Source organism: Leopardus geoffroyi, chromosome D3, assembly GCF_018350155.1.
Source record: "Leopardus geoffroyi isolate Oge1 chromosome D3, O.geoffroyi_Oge1_pat1.0, whole genome shotgun sequence".
NCBI classification, from domain to species: domain Eukaryota; kingdom Metazoa; phylum Chordata; class Mammalia; order Carnivora; family Felidae; genus Leopardus; species Leopardus geoffroyi.
The window spans coordinates 20,080,698-20,100,373 of record NC_059339.1 but is presented as its reverse complement, the minus strand read 5'-3'; the positions used below and the strand labels follow the sequence as shown (position 1 = coordinate 20,100,373).

At 48.9% G+C, this 19,676-nt stretch overlaps 3 protein-coding genes, 1 long non-coding RNA gene, 1 pseudogene and 1 gene segment (V, D, J or C); 5 read left to right on the top strand and 1 right to left on the bottom strand.

Annotated features, from left to right (window-relative positions):
* LOC123587584 (immunoglobulin lambda-1 light chain-like) overlaps positions 1 to 19,676 on the top strand; it is an 876,584-nt gene that overhangs the window by 810,587 nt on the left and 46,321 nt on the right. The gene's annotated exons all lie outside the window — the stretch shown is intronic.
* The window catches only part of LOC123587589, a 511,389-nt pseudogene that overhangs the window by 458,836 nt on the left and 32,877 nt on the right, over positions 1 to 19,676 (top strand).
* Positions 1 to 19,676, top strand: part of LOC123587586 — a 1,001,573-nt gene that overhangs the window by 958,834 nt on the left and 23,063 nt on the right.
* Positions 1 to 19,676, top strand: part of LOC123587588 (immunoglobulin lambda-1 light chain-like) — an 824,513-nt gene that overhangs the window by 786,661 nt on the left and 18,176 nt on the right. The gene's annotated exons all lie outside the window — the stretch shown is intronic.
* Positions 1 to 19,676, top strand: part of LOC123587590 (immunoglobulin lambda-1 light chain-like) — a 577,236-nt gene that overhangs the window by 547,891 nt on the left and 9,669 nt on the right. For 8 of the 27 annotated variants that reach the window (XM_045457519.1, XM_045457517.1, XM_045457505.1 and 5 more), the window contains one exon: positions 18,456 to 18,495. In XM_045457519.1, the coding sequence (XP_045313475.1) occupies positions 18,456 to 18,495 (40 nt within the window). Of the gene's footprint in view, positions 1 to 729; positions 742 to 804; positions 817 to 1,432; positions 1,438 to 11,970; positions 11,976 to 18,443; positions 18,496 to 19,676 lie in introns of all 27 variants that reach the window. The other 19 variants (XM_045457512.1, XM_045457502.1, XM_045457511.1 and 16 more) reach the window with 8 other exon arrangements.
* Positions 597 to 2,181, bottom strand: LOC123587613. Its single transcript, XR_006707413.1, has 3 exons — positions 2,069 to 2,181; positions 1,772 to 1,863; positions 597 to 671 (listed from the first exon to the last, which is right to left on the bottom strand). It is a non-coding gene; the product is annotated as an uncharacterized LOC123587613 (long non-coding RNA).

Genomic DNA, 19,676 nt, shown 5'->3' with positions numbered 1-19,676 from the left:
ATTTTATAAAAAACAGGGAGAGGGGCAAAACATAAGAGACTCTTAAATATAGAGAACAAACATAGGGTTGCTAGAGGGGTTTGGGGGGGGGATGGGCTAAATGGGTAGGAGCTTAAGGAATCTAGTCCTGAAATCATTGTTGCACCATGTGCTAACTAACTTAGATGTAAATTAAAAAATAAATAAATGATAGAATGTAAAAAAGTCTATAAAGCCCCCTCTCTCTGAGAACACACATTTTACCCCCCTCTTTGCTCTCAGAGCCTCCTGTCCTGACTTCGAAGAGAAGTTCCTCCTTTCCCCCCTAAACCGTCTCCAGGGGGCTGGTGCCAATTTTCTTTTCTTTTTCTTTTTCCATTCCAAGGACACAGCAGCTATTTAATAACCATTACTCAACCTCATACATTATATTAAATATTTTTATTACCTAATGCATTTTCCCTAGCAACTGAAGTCAAAATTATCATTTCAATTTCACATGAAGCATTCTTAGAATTCAGCCAATTTCATTCTCTAATACTCAAATCATATCTTTTGAGCATGTGATATGTCCTTGCCCCAGCCACACATTGGAGATTCTGAGATACAGCACTTACCACCTGTCCAAGAGCTCATGGCCAAGGGTAGACTCTTATAGCAGCTCCATGGACCTTTAACAACTCCACGTGCACCTGGCAAGGAGGAAATTTTATTCAGGTTCTGGCTCTCACAAACTGTGATCTGCAATAGAACGCTGCTCCTGTCTCAGGGTTTCCCTGGAGTAGGGGTGAGGAGGGTCACTGCACTGGGGCCTGGGAATGTCAGAGGAGACTCAGTGTGGAAATGCTCTGGAGATGGAGCTAGAAGCAGACCAGCTCGAGGCCCCCACCACAACACAACGATGGATGAGACACTTGGAACTCCTGGATGATATTAACCACCTTCCTCCTGAGCCAGAATGGAGCAGAGGAAAGACCGGGAGCCCAGGACAATCTCAGCATCACCACCATGACTCTGGCCACCTTCATGACAGCACCCAGAACGATTCAGTGAGCACGATTTCAGGTTCCCTGAAAACACAGATAGACTGTCTCTCAGTGGCTAGAACAGCCCAGGATGTAGGCCAGGGCACAGACTGAATGGGGGCTACAGCCCCAGACTAGTGACTACCAGGAGGAGGATCCCCTGGGCTGGGGGTGGAGACTACAAGGGATACCTGTCCTCTCTCTGTGCCTTGGGGCTGAGCCCTTCCCCCTTCTCTGCAACCACAAAGCTCTTCAGCAGCAGCCCCAGAGCCTCTACTGATTTGCATAACCAGCAGGAGTCTCCAGCAAGGGAAAAAGAGAGGCCTTAGGAGGAATTTTGCCCAGCCTTGGGCCTTAGTAGCAGAATTGGGGCGCCTCCACCACGGCCTGGACCCCTCTCCTCGTCGGCCTCCTTTCTCACTGCACAGGTGCTGTGCCCAGGCTCACTGGGATCTGGGATAAGCTTGCCCCTGACTCTGAGCTCCTGCCCCAGTGGGGGACAGGATCTCTTCACCTTGCTGCAGGATGAGGGGCTAAAGGGGTGAAATCTCCCATTTTGCTCACTGGCCCTGTGTGAGCTCTAAGGGGCTGCACCTGCCCAGAGAAAGGGGCTGGGAGTTTCTCATTTGTTCAAAGGTTTTATCCACCAGCCAGGCCCATGGGCCCCTGGGCCTGAGATTGATGGGTGGGGACAACTCTGGGGGCCAAGAAACCTCTGGAGTTCGGTCCAGGCCAGGAAGGCAGAGCCCTGTCAGATGGAAACCCACCTCTCATAATCTCTCTTGCAGGTTCTGTGGCCTCCAATGAGCTGACTCGGCTCCTGTCAGTGTCAGTGGCCCTGGGACAGACGCCAGGATACCTGTGGAGAAAACAACATTGGAAGGAAATATGTCCAATGGCACCAGCAGAAGTCAGGCCAGGCCCCCATGCTGGTCATCTATTATTGCAGCAACTGGCCCTCAGGGATCCCTGAGTGATTCTCTGGCTCCCAACTCAGGGAACATGGACACCCTGACCACCAGTGAGGCCCAGGCCAAGGACGAGGCTATTTCTGTGCCACCTACCATGTCATTGGGAGCACCTGGCAATGACTCACAGTGACACAGACAGATGGGGAAGTGAGACACAAGCGCTCCTGCCCTGGCCTGATGCTCATTCTCTCCATCCTCTGAACAGCCATAGGCCACGTCTTAGGGTCGGGTGTCCTCTCTGGTCTTGGCCCTGACCCTCAGGGTTGGAAAGACTTCCCCTCACTTGTTTACCACACTGAGAAATAGTAGGGGGTGGGGAGGTAGGGGGCCTGTTTTGAATCACAAAGACCGTGGCGCCCTGTGGGTCCAGAGGTCCCCCTACTGGCTGAACCTTGGCACAGCCTTGTCCCCTCTCCAGGCTTAGCTCATCACTCCTCGCAGGAGTGACCTGAAAAGTCAAGATAGTGGAAGGAAAATGCGCAGCTCCTAGCTGGCCCCTGATTCATGGGGGTCCTTCCACTTGTTGGTTTATGTGATCACCCTGCGCTGAGACCCAGGATCTTTATGCATCAGAGAAGAGCCTCCTTGCAGGGGAGGGGGCCCGGGCCTGCAGCTGAGCCTTCAGCACCATTGCCCACCCACCCTCCAAAAGAACCGAGGTTCACGCTCCCTGCTCCTTTGTAAGTTTACATGTAAAGTTTTCACCAGAAGTTTGTAAAATGTTCACAGAGCTCTTGCACACATGTTGAGTGGAAGCAAACATCACATGATTAGATGCCCACTCTGTAACATTTAGAAAATTTTCAACTTTCTTTCCTCTTCTTGAACTCTGTTTCCATTCCACACCCCTTCCTGGATTTGATCTGCTTATATATTTTTATACCTGAAATACATACTGTCATACATCTCTAACCTAAAAATATGCACTAAATTTTTACATTCTAAAATTTAGTTTCATAGCCTGTGATCTTGAGTGTTAAATAGTTTTCTTCCAGTTGGCATCATAATTATTCATAGCAATATGTGAACAACACAAAATAAACATATTAAAATTTTCATTTTTTGATTCATGGATCCATTGATAAATCTGATGTTCCACTAGAATGTATCAGGGTCCTGTATCAATTCTGTCCTGCCTTTCATTTTTTTTTTTTTTTTTTTTTTTTTTTTTTTTGAGAGACAGAAAGAGAGAGAGAGAGAGAGGGAATGAGTCTTAAGCAGGATCCACAGTCAGCATGGAGCCCAACACAGGGCTCCATCTGGTGACCGTGAAATAGATCATGACCTGAGCCCAAATCAAGAATCAGAAGCTTTGGGCCCCTAGGTGGCTCAGTCAGTTAAGCATCTGACTTCAGCTCAGGTCGTGATCTCATGGTTCATGAGTTTGAGCCCTAAGCCAGGCTCTGTGTAGACAGCTCAGATCCTGGAGCCTACTTTAGATTCTGCATCTCCCTCTACCTGCCCTCCCCCTCTTGCACTCTGTCTCTCTGTCTCTCTCTCTCTCTCTCTCTCTCAAAAGTAAATAAACATTTTTAAAAAATTAAAAACAAAAAAAGAAACTTTATAGTTTCAATGTTATGTTTAAGACTATGATCTATCTTGGGACACCTGAATGGCTGAGTCTGTTAAGCATCCGACTTCAGCTAAGGTCATGATCTCCCGGTTCGTGTATTCAAGCCCCGCGTCGTCAGGCTCTGTGCTGACAGCTCAGAGCCTGGAGCCTGCTTCAGATCTGTGTCTCCCTTTCTCTCTGCCCCTCCCCTGCTCATGCTCTGTCTCTCCCTCTCTCAAAAATAAGTAAACATTTTTGGGGCGCCTGGGTGGCGCAGTCGGTTGAGCGTCCGGCTTCAGCCAGGTCACGATCTCGCGGTCCGTGAGTTCGAGCCCCGCGTCGGGCTGTGGGCTGATGGCTCAGAGCCTGGAGCCTGTTTCCGATTCTGTGTCTCCCTCTCTCTCTGCCCCTCCCCCGTTCATGCTCTGTCTCTCTCTGTCCCAAAAATAAATAAAACGTTGAAAAAAAAAATTTTTTTTAAAAATAAGTAAACATTTTTTAAAAATTTTAAAAAAAAGAATTAGAAGCTTGACTGACTGAACCACCCAGGCACCCCCTGGCTTTCATTTTTGTATGAAGCTCAAAGAAACTTTGGTCTCATAAACAGAAGTTTTGTAATACAATTTCACTCACAGATCTGAGCTCCTTCCTAGTTATGTGCCAAAAATCATTAGTGGTTGATTGTCAAAAATTATTGTTTTCAATGATCTATCAGCTGGCAGCTCTATTTCATATTCTTTTAATTTTTTTTTGAAAGCAAAGAGTTGGAAACCACCTGACTTCAAGAGGATTTGAACCAGTAGACAGTTTCATGCACCATCGGAATGGAATGAAGGGCTTATTGCCGCATCTGCTGGGAAAGGCACCTGCAAACAGCCCTGCCCTCATCTGTCAGCAATCTTGATGAAGAGAGCCACCTGGAGCTGAGCCATGGTCCTGCCCTGGGCAGCTGGCCTCTAAAGGCTGATCAACATGAGGGCCTGAAGGCCCAGCCTCTCAGCCCACCTGGGGAAACTGGGAAAGGCCATCTCAACAGCAAAGCTCCCCTATAGCTGATTCCTCCCTCTGCCCATCCTGCCTATCCTGCTTCCCACCCAACCCTTGCACAGGGGTTGGTCCCAATCACTCTCCCTGTAAACCTCCTGCAGTCTGGCTCCATCCCAGTATCAGCTTCTAGGGGAGAGGGGACCACCTGCACAGAGGTGTCACCTAGACATCTGTCATCCACTTTCCCAGCTTCTGGGATATGCAACAAGAAACTTGAACAGAACTTACTAAGAGATCCCTTGTGTGTCATGTAATTTAAAAGATTGGGAATAAATTGGGGGTGCCTGGGTAGCTCAGTTCAGCAGCCGACCTCAGCTCAGGTCATGTTCTCATCGTTTGTGAGTTCCAGCTGCATCGAGCTCTCCGCTGTCAGTGTGGAGTCCGCTTCGGAACTTCTGTCCCCCTCTCTCTCTCTCTGCCCCTCCCCAGCTCATGCTCTCTCTCTCAAAAATAAATAAATATTAACAATAATTTAAAAAAATAAAAGATTGGGGAAAAGTAAAATATCTGTAATCATCGTGCATCTTTGCATCTTTACAAATTTTTTTGAAAAACATTATTTCCTCTTCTCATGTGTTTTAAACTATATTTTTTCCTCCCAAACTTGGGACTGCCGATTTGAATCAATCTAGGGAAGAGTCCCACTGTTTAACCTAATTGGCAAAGCCAGTCCTCACTGTCCAAGGTACTATTCAGACGTACGTCTGTTAGAAATTGGCTCTAGTTGTCAACACAAGTAAACATCTGGATGGGTATTTCGGGGAATATTGTAAAATCACTGAAAAGCAAAGGATGTGTCTGGAGAAATGGTCAAACAATAAAGTGAGGTCGATTTTATGTGATTATCTATTTTATAACAACTTTTTTAAAAGAAGGTAAGTCACTAGGCTATTTGCCATTATGGAACTAGCGCACACAGCGCAGTAGCTACTATGGTATATGACACGTGTAGTTATAAACAAATGTGAGGGTGTGTGGGCTTTTAGGAATAATGAAGTAAAAATCGAATGTAAATTACGTTAGTATTGGTAGCCATCAGGATGGAGCACTTTGTATGAATGTAATAAAGGAGGCTGCACCACCCTCTCTAAGAATGTGCTTTGTCCCGCGAGGACCTGCCAGGAGGCTGTTCCCGGTGGAAGAGCTGAAGGAGCTGTGACTGCTACAAAGCCACCACCTGCCACGCAGGTCCTCATGAAGGGAGTGTCCCCCTCCCGGGTATCAATCCAAGACTTTGGAAAGGGCCTGGAAAACTGGGCTCCGCTATGCAAACATCAACCCACCTGGTCAGGTGAGGCTGGAACCACAGGGCTCTGGCCACGCCCACTCCAGAACCCCGCCCCCCGACTTCCTCCACACACCGCCCCCCAAAAAATGTTCCCTGGAGTATCAAACACAGCCGGCACTAGTATGAGCAGAGTAAGCCACTGTCGTTACATGTAAAATTTAAGGGAGGACCCCAAAACTCGTCATCAAAATATTTAATGCAATCTTTTTTCACATCGTAATGCAAAAAAATCCCGTAATAAATATAACATCAAAACTGTAAGTCAGTTCAGTATCCGCCCCCCCACTCCACACTGGAGTGACTCGCTTCACTCGCCTCACCCCAGGCCGTGGTTGCAAGGGTTAGGTGGGTGTCAGGGAAGATGTTGGACTAGAGTCCGGCCTCTGCATCCTCCCGCCTGCCACCACCACTGGAGCCTTTCCCGGGCCTCTGTCTGGCCAGCCCCTTCTGAGTTCCAGCCCTTTCTGAGGTTTAGCCTCCCTCTACTGCTGGTCTCTGCTGCCCCCTATTGGACTGTCCCCTCGGGACTGCACTCCAGGCGGCTGTATTGGGAGAGTTGGGCGTTAAAGCACTGAAAAGTTCCCAAGCTCCATCCTTCAGTTCCAGGCTGGCTCCACCTCATGTGCAAAAGAAAAAGCCTGGTCCTCTCAGGTCTCTGGCTGGTACTGGTAAGTCCCAAGACACAGTCTTTACACCAAGTCGCTGTGTGTCTTAGGAAAGAAACTCTCCCTCTCTGTGCCTCAGTTTATCAGTCGAAGGAACTAGAAGGCCCCCACCAGGGTCATGAGTCTGTGACATCTACAGAAGCAGTACAATTCTCTTTCCATTTGCTGGAGGAAAGCTGGAGTGTGGGGTGGGACTGCACCCCCAAGATCAACAAAGGAGTAGGGGTCTCCAGGGATCCTGGGGATCCCTCAGAGTGGGGCTCAGAAGCTGCAGAGCCAGACCCTGACTCCAAGAACTCTGAGAGATTCCAGAACCTCTGTCACATCCCCAGACAGATACTTTGTTACACACACACACACACACACACCCCATGCACAACTGTGAGATGAGAAGGCCCAGCTGGCTTGAGTTTGGGGATGGGGGTTGGTGGAGCAAGGTGCTGGAGAGACCTGGATTTAGGCAGTCTCTGGGGCTTGTGGAGTACAGAGTGGGCAGGAGACTGGTCAGCAGGAGACAGGGGCACCCTCTGACATGGGAAGAAAGACAGAAGTGATTGGACAAGGACACACCCTGACACTCCATGGGAGAAAGGCTGGGGCAGGGCACAGAGGAGCCAGGGACCCTCAGCAGGGGGTCTACCAAGGGGGACAGATGGACCTGGACTCCTCTGGCCCAGCCTGAATCCAGCCTTTGGCGTATCTCAATCCAGGAAGGAGGTGAGGGGCAGGCCTGGGTGGGTCAGAGCTGCAGCTGCACCATCTGGGAAGACCCAGCCCATCCCTCAAGTGTCCCCAGGAAACAACCAGACCCAGATTTCTGACTGCAGCCACCACAAGAGGATGTGGTTTGTGGCAGTGGCGGCCCAGAGGCTGTGGCAGGTGCAGGGGTGGGGGAAAAGAGGCACAGCTGGGGATGCTGCCTTTAGGGGGAGCCCCTTCTTCCCAAGACCTGGGGCTGTCCCCCAGAGAACCACAGCTTCTGGGCCCTGGGTAGTAGGTGAGTGTCACACCCACACAGGGGTGCCAGGAGGGAACAGCTTCGGTCTGGACTCCTAGGGCACATGCCACTCCAGCCCCCATGGTACCAGGAACCCAAGGTCAGAGGCAGGTGTGGGCCTCATCCCATGGATAGGATGATCTCCTGCCAAATGTAGCAGGAAAGTTAAGGAGTGCCTGACTCAAAACATGGGACACACAACTCTTAAAGGGACCTCCCAGGAAAGTCACTTTGGCAGGCCTGGGAGGCCTCATTTAGGGCTGCTGAAACAGAAACTAGAAGCCCTGAGGGGCTGCAACCTAGATTTGAGCAGGTGTATTAAAAGACCTTGTGGCAGAAAAGGCAACTGGAAAGCAAGAGAGGCGCTGGGTGACAGACGGGATCCTACAACCTGCTGCTTTCAAATCTCTCTTCACCAAGCAGTGAGATTTCACCAGGCCTGGAGAGCTGATGCACAGACATCAACAAAGCATGTCCTGGAGCCGTGCAAGGGCCAGCCCTCTGTATAGAATCTGCTTGAACATCAATTTCCTCATCCTCAAGTAGGTGAAATGATCTCAGCTCAGCCAGCAGCTGGCCCCGCTGTCTGCCTCAGCCTCATTGCATTACATATTATATTCCTGGGCTTTCCAATGGCCCCCAGCCCAAAGCACCTGTGCAGTCCATCCCTCCTGCACATCTGCCCAACAGAACCCAAACCTCACCTCCCTTGGAACCAAAGCATGAGCCTTCCAGGTGGACAAAGGGCTGCAATGCAGGAGAGGAGCTCACTCCTAGATTCTAGATCACCCTGCAGCCCACTCCCAGAACACCCTTGGCCCCAGCGTTCATCTTCTCTGGACCTTAGTTTTCTCACTTGTAATACAGGGAAATGTCCCCCAGGACATGCCAACAGTTATTCTAAAGCCCAAAGTCCGAGGATGGTGGAAAGGGAATGGACATTTGTTCAACACCTGCTACATACTGGGGCTTAGCATTCACATGATCTCATTCATCTTCATGACTGCCCTGCTACAGAGGAACTGTGTCCATTTTACAGATGAGGAAACTGAGGCTCAGAGGTGACCTAAGGCTAGGTTTCAACATTCATGAGCCTGACATTACTCCTTGAGTGAGGGATATAGAATCGCTCCCTGCAGGGCCCTTGCCTGGCTGAGAGGCTGAGATGACCAGAGGGAAACCAGCCAGGCTTGACCAACCCTGCCAAGGAAGTGTAGTGTGCAGGGACCCAGCCTGGGGGACTGATCAGAAGAGAAGCCCTAGCCCCAGTCCCACCCCAAGGAACTCAGGCCTTGGTGATTCCTGATTCACTGGGCACTCAACTGCTTACTGTGGTCTTTTCAAGTCCCAGGGAGATGCTCCACAGACCTGGGTCACCCTTAGGAATACGGAAATAAGGCAGGTCAGGTATGCCCCACCCAGGGCCCCAGGGGCAGGAACTGTGGGCTGGCTTCAGTGGGAGGGGGTGGAGCCCAGGATCGACCACAGCCGGGCAGCTGGCAGATGTCACTCTGAGGGAGATCTCCAGGGGTAACAGCCATGGGCCCTGGAGAGGACTGGGCACTGAGTGCAGGGACCAGAGAAGGCCCAGGCAGAGGACAAGACTATGTGGGCCAGGCACACTGGGACCGCTGCTGCCAACAAGAGGGACCTGAGGCACCTGCCAGCCCCTCTCCTGGAAGTTCAAGCCGAGATTCCACCCTGAGGGCAGATGAGGCCTGAGACAGGCCAAGTGTGCTGTGAGGCTCCTGGGGGACAGAGCCCTGGCCCCAGGCAGCTCTGTCCCCTACTGCTGCTACACCTGGCCATGGGCCAACGCAGCATCATTGAGCAGAGCCCCAGAGGGAAGGAGCCTAAGGTAAGGAGCCAAAAGATCACGGCAGGGGAGGATGTGGAATTCCCTAAGGTGGGAGCCAGGAGTGGACATCCGAAGAGGAAAGGAGCAGTGAGGGGAAGAGGAGGGAGAAGGAAGAATGGGCCAGAGAGAAGGGGCCTGGGTAGACACCGGCTGTATTTAAAGTGCTGACATCTGTCTTGCGCGGATTTTTTTGCATTGATTTTTTGTTTGTAATACTGTATTAAAATATCGTGCGTCTTGATGACCGAGTTTTGGGCATCCCTTAAATTTTGGACTAGTGCCGCACCTGCCTCACCCTTGTCCTCTGGGTAGGGCAGAAAGAGGCAGGCAGGAGCAGGATGTGCCCAGCAGGCACTAATCGTTTTAGGGGCAGAAACGCCCTCTGTAGCCCCACAAGTCAGATCCTGCTGTTATCCTCATCTTGCAGAGGAAGATAGAGGTCCAAAGAGGTAAGGTGACCTTCCCAAGGTCACACAGCACATAGGCACAGTCCCAGCACTGTAAGAAGCCAGAGGACTGAACCCTGTGACCTCATCAGCATGTCCTGTATTGAAACAAAATGGCACAACATTCTGAAGGGGTGCTCTGCCAGGCAGTTAGAGAGGGGAGCAAGGGCTTGTCTGAGTCTCCACCAAGGATGTCCACTCTGCAACTTATTCATAAATATTCACAGGGGTCAGGCCTGGGGACCCAGAGAGGGTGGGCCTGAACCAAGGGGGTCATGTCCAGGTGTGGGGATAATCAAATTGGTCTGACAGGTGAAGAGTCACTGACACATGATGTGACCACTCCAGGCACCCGGAGCGGCCTGGGCTGAGGAGAGAGAGAGGTTGTGCAGGCACAACAGGGCACTCTGTGCTGCGTGCAGTGTCTTAATGTGCTGCGCCCTTGATCTTGGAGTCCAGAAGAGTTGTTGAGGGATTTAGGTAGCAGACCGTCACAGTCGGATTCATGTTTGGAAAAACGGCTCCAGATAGGAGACTGATGTGAGGCCAGATTAAGGACCCAGGAGAAACAATGGCCAAAGCCTGCATCTTGGGGATGGGGAGGAAGGATCAGGTACCAAGACCACCTATGAAATTAGCAAGTGAATTTAAAGTGACTGTACCAGAGGTTGACTGGGAGGAATGGGCACTCTCATGGACTGTCTATAGAAGTCCAAAATGTACAACCATTTTAACAATATGCAGCAAGTCATTTTTTAAGTATATTTATTTAAATTGTGCAATTCCACTTCTATGAATTCATGGTGGGGGAGAGGTGAAAATAATCCAAGATATAACAAAAGGTTTATAAACAAGAATGACTAGCTCAACATTACTAATGGTGGGAGAAAACTGGAAATAATCTAAATATCCAGCAGAAAGGGTGTGGCCAAATACAGTATAGAACATCAATCATAAGGAATCTTCCAAACCCTCAAAACTATGTGTGGGTTTTTAAAGTATGTGTACATTTTCAAAAGCCTGCCTGAAATAATAGAAAAATGTCAATGGTGTGTCTCTGGCTGATGGCACTTCACCTAATTTAAAACTTTGCTTTCTAATTTTCTATACTTTTGAAAATGTTCACAGGAAGATATATTTGGTTTTTATCTTCTAAAATTTTTTTTTAATTTATTTTTTTGGGAGGGGCAGAGAGAGGGGGACAGAGGATCTGAAGTAGGCTCTGCACTGACAGACTGACAGCAGCGAGCCTGATGTGGGGCTCGAACTTTTGAACCCGGAGATCATGACCTGAGCCAAAGTCAGTCAACCAACTGAGCTACCCAGGTGCCCCTAAAATAATTTGTTTAAGTTCATTTCTTTTTGAGAGAGACAGACAGACAGAGTGCGAGTGGGAAAGGGGCAGAGAGAGAGGGAGACACAGAATCTGAAGCAGGCTCCAGGCTCTGAGTCAGCACAGAGCCTGACGTGGGGCTCAAACTCACAAACCACAAGATCATGACCTGAGCCAAAGTTGGATGCTCAACCAACTGAGCCACTCAGGTGCCCCTAAAATAATTTTTAATACAAGAGTAATGTGTACTTGTTGTAAAAAAATAAAAATAAAAATAAAAATGATTATCCACAGAAGTATATAAAGAAAAAATCCAATGTTTCTGCTTACCATCCCCACACATCTTACCCTAAAACCCATTCTCCAGAGACAGCCACTGTCAGGTTGGTCAGTACATTTCCAACGCTTCTCCTATGTGTATATGTCCCTGAAAACACACACACACACACACACACACACACACACACACACACACACCTAGTTGGTATTGGGATTTTTTTTTTTTTAATGAAACCATACCCTGGAATAAGCTTTTTAAACAATGTGTTACTGATATTTTCTATCTCGATTTGGATAGATCTCCCATGTTCTTGTAATGGCTTTGTAAAACCTCAAAGTTTGGACGAACCAGATTGTATTTAATTATCCCCTTATTAATGGACATTTAGGTTGTTTCCATTTAAAAATATAAATCACAAGTGATGCTGCATCACAGCACAAGTGTGCGCATGTGTTATGTGTGCTTGTATAAAGTGCACTTAAGTATCTACTATGGATAAATGGCTCAAAGTGGAATTGCTCGATCAGAGAGAATGTGTTTGGGGAATGTTCCTAGGCAATGCCCAAATGTCCTTCTGAAAGGTTCCAGCTTATATTCACTGCAGTGAATGATAGTGCCCTTTCCTCTACATCCTTGACAATAATGTGATATTGTTGATCTTTTTTTTTTTTTTTTTTTTTTTTTGCTCATCCAATGAATATAAGTGAGCCTATGTTTGTTGTTTAATTGGTTATTTGATCATTGGTAAAACTTGTTTTCCTTTCGTTTTTTTATTGTCTGATTTTATTTCTACTGTGAATTTATTTACCAGTTGTAATTTTGCCTGTTTCTCCATTCAGTTGGTTGTATTTTCTTATGGATCTATAGAAACCCTTCATATATTTGGGATATTAACTCACTGTTAAGTCCATAGTTGTAAATATTGTTCCCTGGTGTGTTTTATGCCTTTTGTTGATGGGGTCTTTCACCATAAAGCTGTTTTTAATTTTTATGTGTCAGATTAGTTTAATTTTTTTCTTTATGGCTTCTGTGATCTGTGAGACCACATGTGGGAGAAGGCCATCCATGTCTAACTCATGTCCATGACCCTTCTGTAGAATGCCAAAATTACCCATCTCTGATACTGCCCCCCACTAATCATCTCTTCTTGTAAGTTTCTTCTAAGTGTGCATTAAGGAAAAATGAAAACACCAAAATAGGGAGACAGAGGAATAAGAGTACCTCCATGTTCCCATCAACCAGGTCCCAATATATCAATTCCCTGATGATGCTGACACAACAACAAAATAATTGCTCTCTTATGCAATATTTGCAAACAAATTCCAGATATCATATCTTTTTCTCAATAATGATTTCATCTGTGTACCAGAAGATAAAGGCCTAAACAGAAACTAAAGTAGCATGATCAAACCGATGTAGAAACTGTAAATCCTTAACAATGAAAATACTTATCAGTGAAGACCTCAAACTTGTCACAAGTGAATGCATGGAATTATATTGTTGATGTTATTGCTATTTGGGGGTATTTCCTTTTCTCTTTCTGAGTATTGAAAATCATTTGACACTGTGATTGTGGGGGTTGGGTGTCTTCAGGACTGTTGGGTCTGTAAGAATCCCCCATCACTCTACTTTTCCTTGCAGAGAAGGGACTAAGGGGCTGAGCGGCTGGTGCTGGGACTCTCCCATGGTGGGGATGCTGCCACAGCCTCCCAGAGTTGTATCTGAGCCATCCTCTCTGTTTCCTCATCCTGCAAGGGGCTTCTGGCATCAGATCCTTCAGGAGGTCCAGTTTGTATGACGTCAGAATCACCTCCCTGGACAGTTGGCTACTTTGCATCAAAGGACCCACATCAAGTGAACCTTTTTAGGTAGGATTAGCTGCGTTGATGTTCAAAGACTCCGTCCATCAGATGGAAAGGGTGCATCACAGCAGTATTTCATTTCTGTCCTCCTTCTCCTGGGAGGGCTGCCATGTACCCATGTGGAGAGTGCCTTTCATGTGCAGGGAAAAGAAGAAATGTGCACTGTTCCCTGCTCTTCCCCACTTCACAGGATGATGACCTGCTCCTTCCACCCTCCCCTGCTGATTCATTTTTATTTGGTGACCTGGTACATGCTGGGATTCAATGGATCAGATTTTGGGAATGCACCAGTGTTGTCCACACTGCATGATGGCTTCATGTCTGCCCATATGGACATTCGTCCACTGGGAGTCTATTCAGGTGGCTCCTGGGTACACTCACATGACCCCAGGAGATCTCAACAGCTCCAGCTTTCTGAGGGAAAACATATTCTATTTCATCTTGTGCATACCTGCCCAGGCCTGAAATTCATCACTGATGCCAGTTTCATTTCGTGGGAGGTGGCATTTAAGACTCTTTAAGAGAAGCATAGCAGCAGTCACATACCAGACCCTCCCCAACATGAGCCCAGATTGGGGCTCGGCTGGAGCTGCTCCCAAGGTCACCTGGACACAGGCTGGCATGTCTTACAGGACCAGGCCACACATCACTTACAACAGTCCCAAACTAGCACATCCCCTGGGATAATAAGACAGAGCCCTCTGAAGTTATGTCTCGGGACATAGTTAGTTGCCAATGTCCATACACAGTCCAACTCTTTCTCCCTGCAAAGGATCCTTTAGGAGGGAGGGTACTCCCTCCACCCTCACCTCACATCTCCCCAGGGTATTACAATGTTTGAACATACAGAAAAGAGATGTCCTGTTCATTTCCATGGAAAATAACTCACAATGACACAAAAGCCTTCCACAAACTCACTCCAATATCCAAGAGATAGTGGTAGAAACAGCAAATCAGATACCAACTTCCATTGGAAGAATTGATTCCAAGGATCCTATTGCTGTACACATGGGGACATTGGTGCTATTCTCTGATATGGGTGTGGGACATGTGGCTCCTCTGTTGAGCAGACACCAGCCTGAAGCAGTACCCTCACTTCCTCCATCACAGCTGCACGTGGGGGGCTGGGGTTGGGGCAGGGCCTCCCATGGACGGGGTTTTTGTATGAGCCTGTATCACAGTGTTGGGTGTTCGGCTCAGGTACCCAGCTGAGCGTCCTAGGTGAGTCTCATCTTCTCCCTGCTCCCCTGCTCTTCCAGACATCTGGGCATTTTTTGACTGTTTTTTTTTTTCTCTGTGTATCTTATATATAAGTCTTGGTTACTCTTTCATCCGGCACCTCAGCCCCTAGGACCCTGCTCTCCTCCCTTCCCTGTACTGACTGTCGTGCTTGTTTCTTTGTTCATCATAACCCCGCACCTCCTACCTGAGGCACAGGGAATGGTGGAATGACCTAAAATCTAAAATCTGTCTGCCGGGGTCATCCTGGGACCCCCATGTGCTCTGTCTGTCCTCTCCTGTCTGGTCTTGTCTTGGACCTTTTTTATATCTGGGAGTTACTAACAGTCCCCATAGAAAATGGAAGAAAGAACAGGGAGCATTGAGGGGGTGACCATGTGGAGAATTTGCAGGGACACGGCACCCTCAGGGCCAAGGCTGGGGACACATGGGTCAGATGTTTAAAACAGGGCCCTGGAACTGTGCGACTCAGGATCTGGGGTGGTCAGTGGTGTACCAGTGGAGCAGCTAACCCCACCCCCAGGCCTCATGGGGTTGCAAGGCAGAACCCTGAGGTGTCCTGAAAACTCAAGGAAACCAGCAAGAGGGAGGACAGTGGGGAGAAAAGAAGGTGCCAGGGAAAGGGTCATGGAATGAAAGGATGTGAGAACTGGATGAACACTTGAGTCCTTGCAGGAAATACTTCATACCCCAAAGAGAGGCGGAATCTATGGAATGAAGGCTCTAGTGATATGACTGATTTGCAGGGCATGGAGGGCAAGGCTGCAGAAGACAATGGAATGAGAGAGACACAAGAGACACAGGCAGACACTCTATTATCAGCAAGGATCCTACCCAATCAGGGACAGCCCAGGAGAGACACATCTGGGTAAAAACAGATCTCTTAGGACAAAGACTTTCACTTCCCCAGCACAGAAGTGTCAGATCAGAATGGTATACAGGATGATTCAATGGAGGTCAGAGAGCTCACATCATAATCCTGACCATAGAGGGACAAACATAGAGCCCAGACAGTCACTGTCAGCATGTCACAGGAGGCAGGAGCAGGACAGTGAGAGTTCAATGTCTCTGTGGGAGGACAGGTGCCAGGAGAGTCTCAGGATGGGTGGTGACAGAAATTCAACTCAAAGACTCCCAGCACAGGTGGGGAGATTTTTGAGGAACACCTTAACCCACCCCCACCTTTGACAGGGACCCGTGGACACAGACTGTGCACTAGGGGCCTGATTGGATGTTCAAGAACCTATTCCCACATGAAGACTAAGGTCAAGTGACCCCATGGTGGATGCTGAACCTCTGACCTCTTTTCCCTCCCCCACCCCACAGGTCAGCCCAAGTCAGCCCCCTCGGTCACACTCTTCCCACCCTCCAATGAGGAGCTCAGCGCCAACAAGGCCACCCTGGTGTGCCTCATCAGTGACTTCTACCCCAGCGGCTTGACGGTGGCCTGGAAGGCAGATGGCACCCCCATCACCCAGGGCGTGGAGACCACCAAGCCCTCCAAACAGAGCAACAACAAGTACGCGGCCAGCAGCTACCTGAGCCTGTCACCGAACCAGTGGAAATCTCGCAGCAGATTCACCTGCCAGGTCACACATGAGGGGAGCACCGTGGAGAAAAATGTGGTCCCCGCAGAGTGCTCTTAGGTCAAGGGACCCCCACCTACCCCAGGGGGTGTGCAGCCATTGGACCTACAGGAAGGATTCCCCTTGCACCAGGATCATCCCAGCCCTTCTCCCTTCAATCAGTGCTCAATAAAATGTCCTTTATTCAATCAGAAATTGTGTTCTCTGGTCATTTGGGTTTAACATTTTGTGTCCTGAACTCAACCAATTTTAGGCGGAAACATCATTCTTTTGGCTTCATGAGAAAGGAGCCCATAGAAGATGTCCTCATGTTTTTTGAAAGGTAGTCTTAGTATCAGTCGAGATTGTGAGAGAATATTCTTCAACAGGAGATACAAACAGCAAAAACAAGAAAAACCATCCTCCACAATGTCTGTATACTTTCCTACTTGTATGAACCATGTCCACTGCCAGTCATACCTGCTCTCACTGATCATGGGTCTCCATGACTTCTAAGATAATTCCTGAGCTTCACCCTGTACCTGTGCCACACTGTCTACAACTACCCCTTCTTATGATGTCCACTGTTCTCTCCTTATAGACCCCCACTCAACACCATGTTTTCCCTGGTTTCCTACCCCATGTGGACATTCCCCATCATACCAGCCTAGAGCTTCCTCTCTTCCTTATGAGAACTCCTGTTCCTAACTCCCCAGGAAAAATGACCTGTTCTCCCTTCCACAGACACCCTGTCATACTTACTACAGGACCCTCTGCCTGTACACTGGTCACTCACACCCACACTGCCACTGCTGGCACCTCCACACAACAGTGTCTCTTGGTTCCCTCTGGCATCCAAGGTCTCTGAGAGATAGACTCCAGCTATGCTCTCTAGGTTCTCTCTAAGGCCAGGCCAACCCATGAGACCACCACTTGTGCTTAGGTGACATGCCTGGGACCTCTATGTTATAAATCAAGGCTCAGATTCTGGCAATGGTCTGCTGACAGATTTCTCAACTGGCTCTTCCACTTAGGATCTCAGTGTGGGATCTGAGCCATAACACACACAAGCATACACACAGGTACCAATGAACAGAAACATACATGTACACACATAATGATCACAGAGCCATTGGTTCATTTACAAAACTGCCATGGTGGGCATCTCTATGGAAGGCTCATGACGAGCTGGGTGAGGAGGTGTTTCACGGAGTCCAGGATGGGATGTGAACAAAGAAAACTCAGTCCCTGCCAAAGTTACCAATGCCAGCCAGTAACAATAGAAGGCTCCAGAGATTCTGGTCAAAGCTGCAGTGAGAAAAGCAACCTCATGGGCTAGTGGGAGGGAGTTAAGAGATGAAGCAAGAGCAAATCACAGAAGACAGCAGGAGTCCTGGCTTAGTGTGCATGTGTGTCACAGAAAGAATGCCAGACCTGTGTGTACCCTATGTGAGCTCTGCAGGTGACATCTCCAGGCCAAGATGCAGACCCAGGCCCTGGGTGTCAGAGACATCACAGAGTGATGGTCCGGTGCAGGGATACAGTATGTGTCCTGTGTGGTGTCCTGTGCTTAGTGATACTCCTCTATGTGGGTAATGTGTGATTCTCAGTCAGTTCAAGAGACCAGCACAGACTCCAACACATCAGCTCAGGGTGAAATTGTTGGACCCAGTGCCTGCCTCCCCAAGCACGATGGACCCACCAGATCTATCCAGCTTCCATTCAGCCCACAAACCCCTAAAGCATGACAGCTGCTCTCATGGGGCTCAGGAGAGGGACTAAACAGTGACCACACTACCTTTCAGAAGAACCAGCCAAAGGCAGAGATTCAGGAGCTCAGGACCCTATAGAAGGATCTAAGTATTGGGGGGAAACATGATTCTCCTCTCAACACTTTGCATTCCTCACCCCAAACCTCCACAGTTTCCTGTTCTGAGGATGTGGTGGCATATCCAGGACCCTCCCCACAAGTCCAAAGTCTGCAAAGGGCTCTCAGCTCCATCACCTCTGTGCTGAAACAGCCTGCTCACCCTTTCTACAATGACATCCTGACACAGACTGAGGAAAGAACACAGCACCTTCCTAAGGATGGCATTGGCTGGGAATTCTGATGCCATATCTAGAGGAGGTCTCTCAACTCCTCCCCATGACTGAGGATGGATGGAATCTGAACCCTCCATGGAACTGAAATTCCAGGTCCCCAGGGGGCACCCCCATCACCCACCCATCTGCCTGACCAGCACCCGTGACAAGGAGGCTGGGCTTTGGGCCTCCTGTGCAGCTGCAGGTGGGCCTGGGTCAGCGGTGGAGGGACTGACAGAGGGTTTGTGTTCCAGGCTGTGTCACAGTGTATTGTGTTCGGCGGAGGGACCCATGTGACCGTCCTCGGTGAGTCTTCCCCCTTTCCCTCCTCTTTCAGATCCACTGTACAATTTCGGGCTATTGTGCTTTCTCTTATGAGCTGAGCTTAGTCTGAAGGTCTATGGGGTCTGTAAGTTTTGCCCCCTTTGTCTGCCCCTCATCCCCTCCACTGGTCCCATCTTGTCAGATATCAGGTCAGGGCTACAGGGGACCATCCCCATGAAGCCTTTCTGATCTAGACCTGAACTAATGCCTCACTATGGCTCCAGATCTCTCCCCACATGAATCTTCTCCTCTGAACTCAGGGATGGTCAACTCCCCATTCAGGGCCTCTGGGTTCCAAGAGTCCAAGGAGAATTGGGCGGAGGTGTGGGGTGGTTCAGGCTGCCAGAGAGGCTGTGGGATGAGAGAAGGATTCTAGGGATGGCTCAGGCACTGGGTTCCAACCTCAGAGAGCCCCAGGAAGAGGACTTCCTGAAGCGTAGTGAGGAGAGCCTTGTCTGGGAACTTGGGAGACATGGAGGAGGAAGTGGGACAAGAGGGTCAAGGATTAAGGGAGGATTTCAGAGGAGAAGGGGGGCGTTAGTGCTGGGACCTTCCATTTCCACGGAGACATTCAGGACACCAATATCAGGACAAGTCTTAGGACTGTGTCCTGAGGTCAGGACATTCAGCAGCAGGAGTACATCCCTTCATTGCCCACCATGGAGGGAAAGCGCCTTGAGCAGATACATGGGGCCGGAGTTCCTTGATAGGGACAGGTGACAGGGACAGTGACTGCCAGGCTTTCAGAAATGCTAAGACAGTCAGACCTCCTAGAATAAATTTACAATACAGGGAGACTCCTCAGAACAGACATAGCCTAGCCTCAGAAACGAAAATTCACCTTACCTTCAAACCCTCAATCTATAGGACTCCTTGGAATCCAGCCCCAGGGAATCCACTTTTTAATATATTTTTTTAATTTATTCATTTTTGAGAGACAGGGAGAGGCAGATGGTGAGCCGGGGAGGGCAGAGAGAGAAGAAGACATAGAATCCCAAGCAGGCTCCAGACTCTAAGCTATCAGCACAGCTGACAGCACAAGGCAGGGCTTGAATTCACAAACCATGATATCATAGCCTGAGCCCAACTCAAACGTTTAACCAACAGAGCCATGAAGGTGCCCCAGAAACTTCCATTTCTTACCCACCAAGCATCATTAGGCA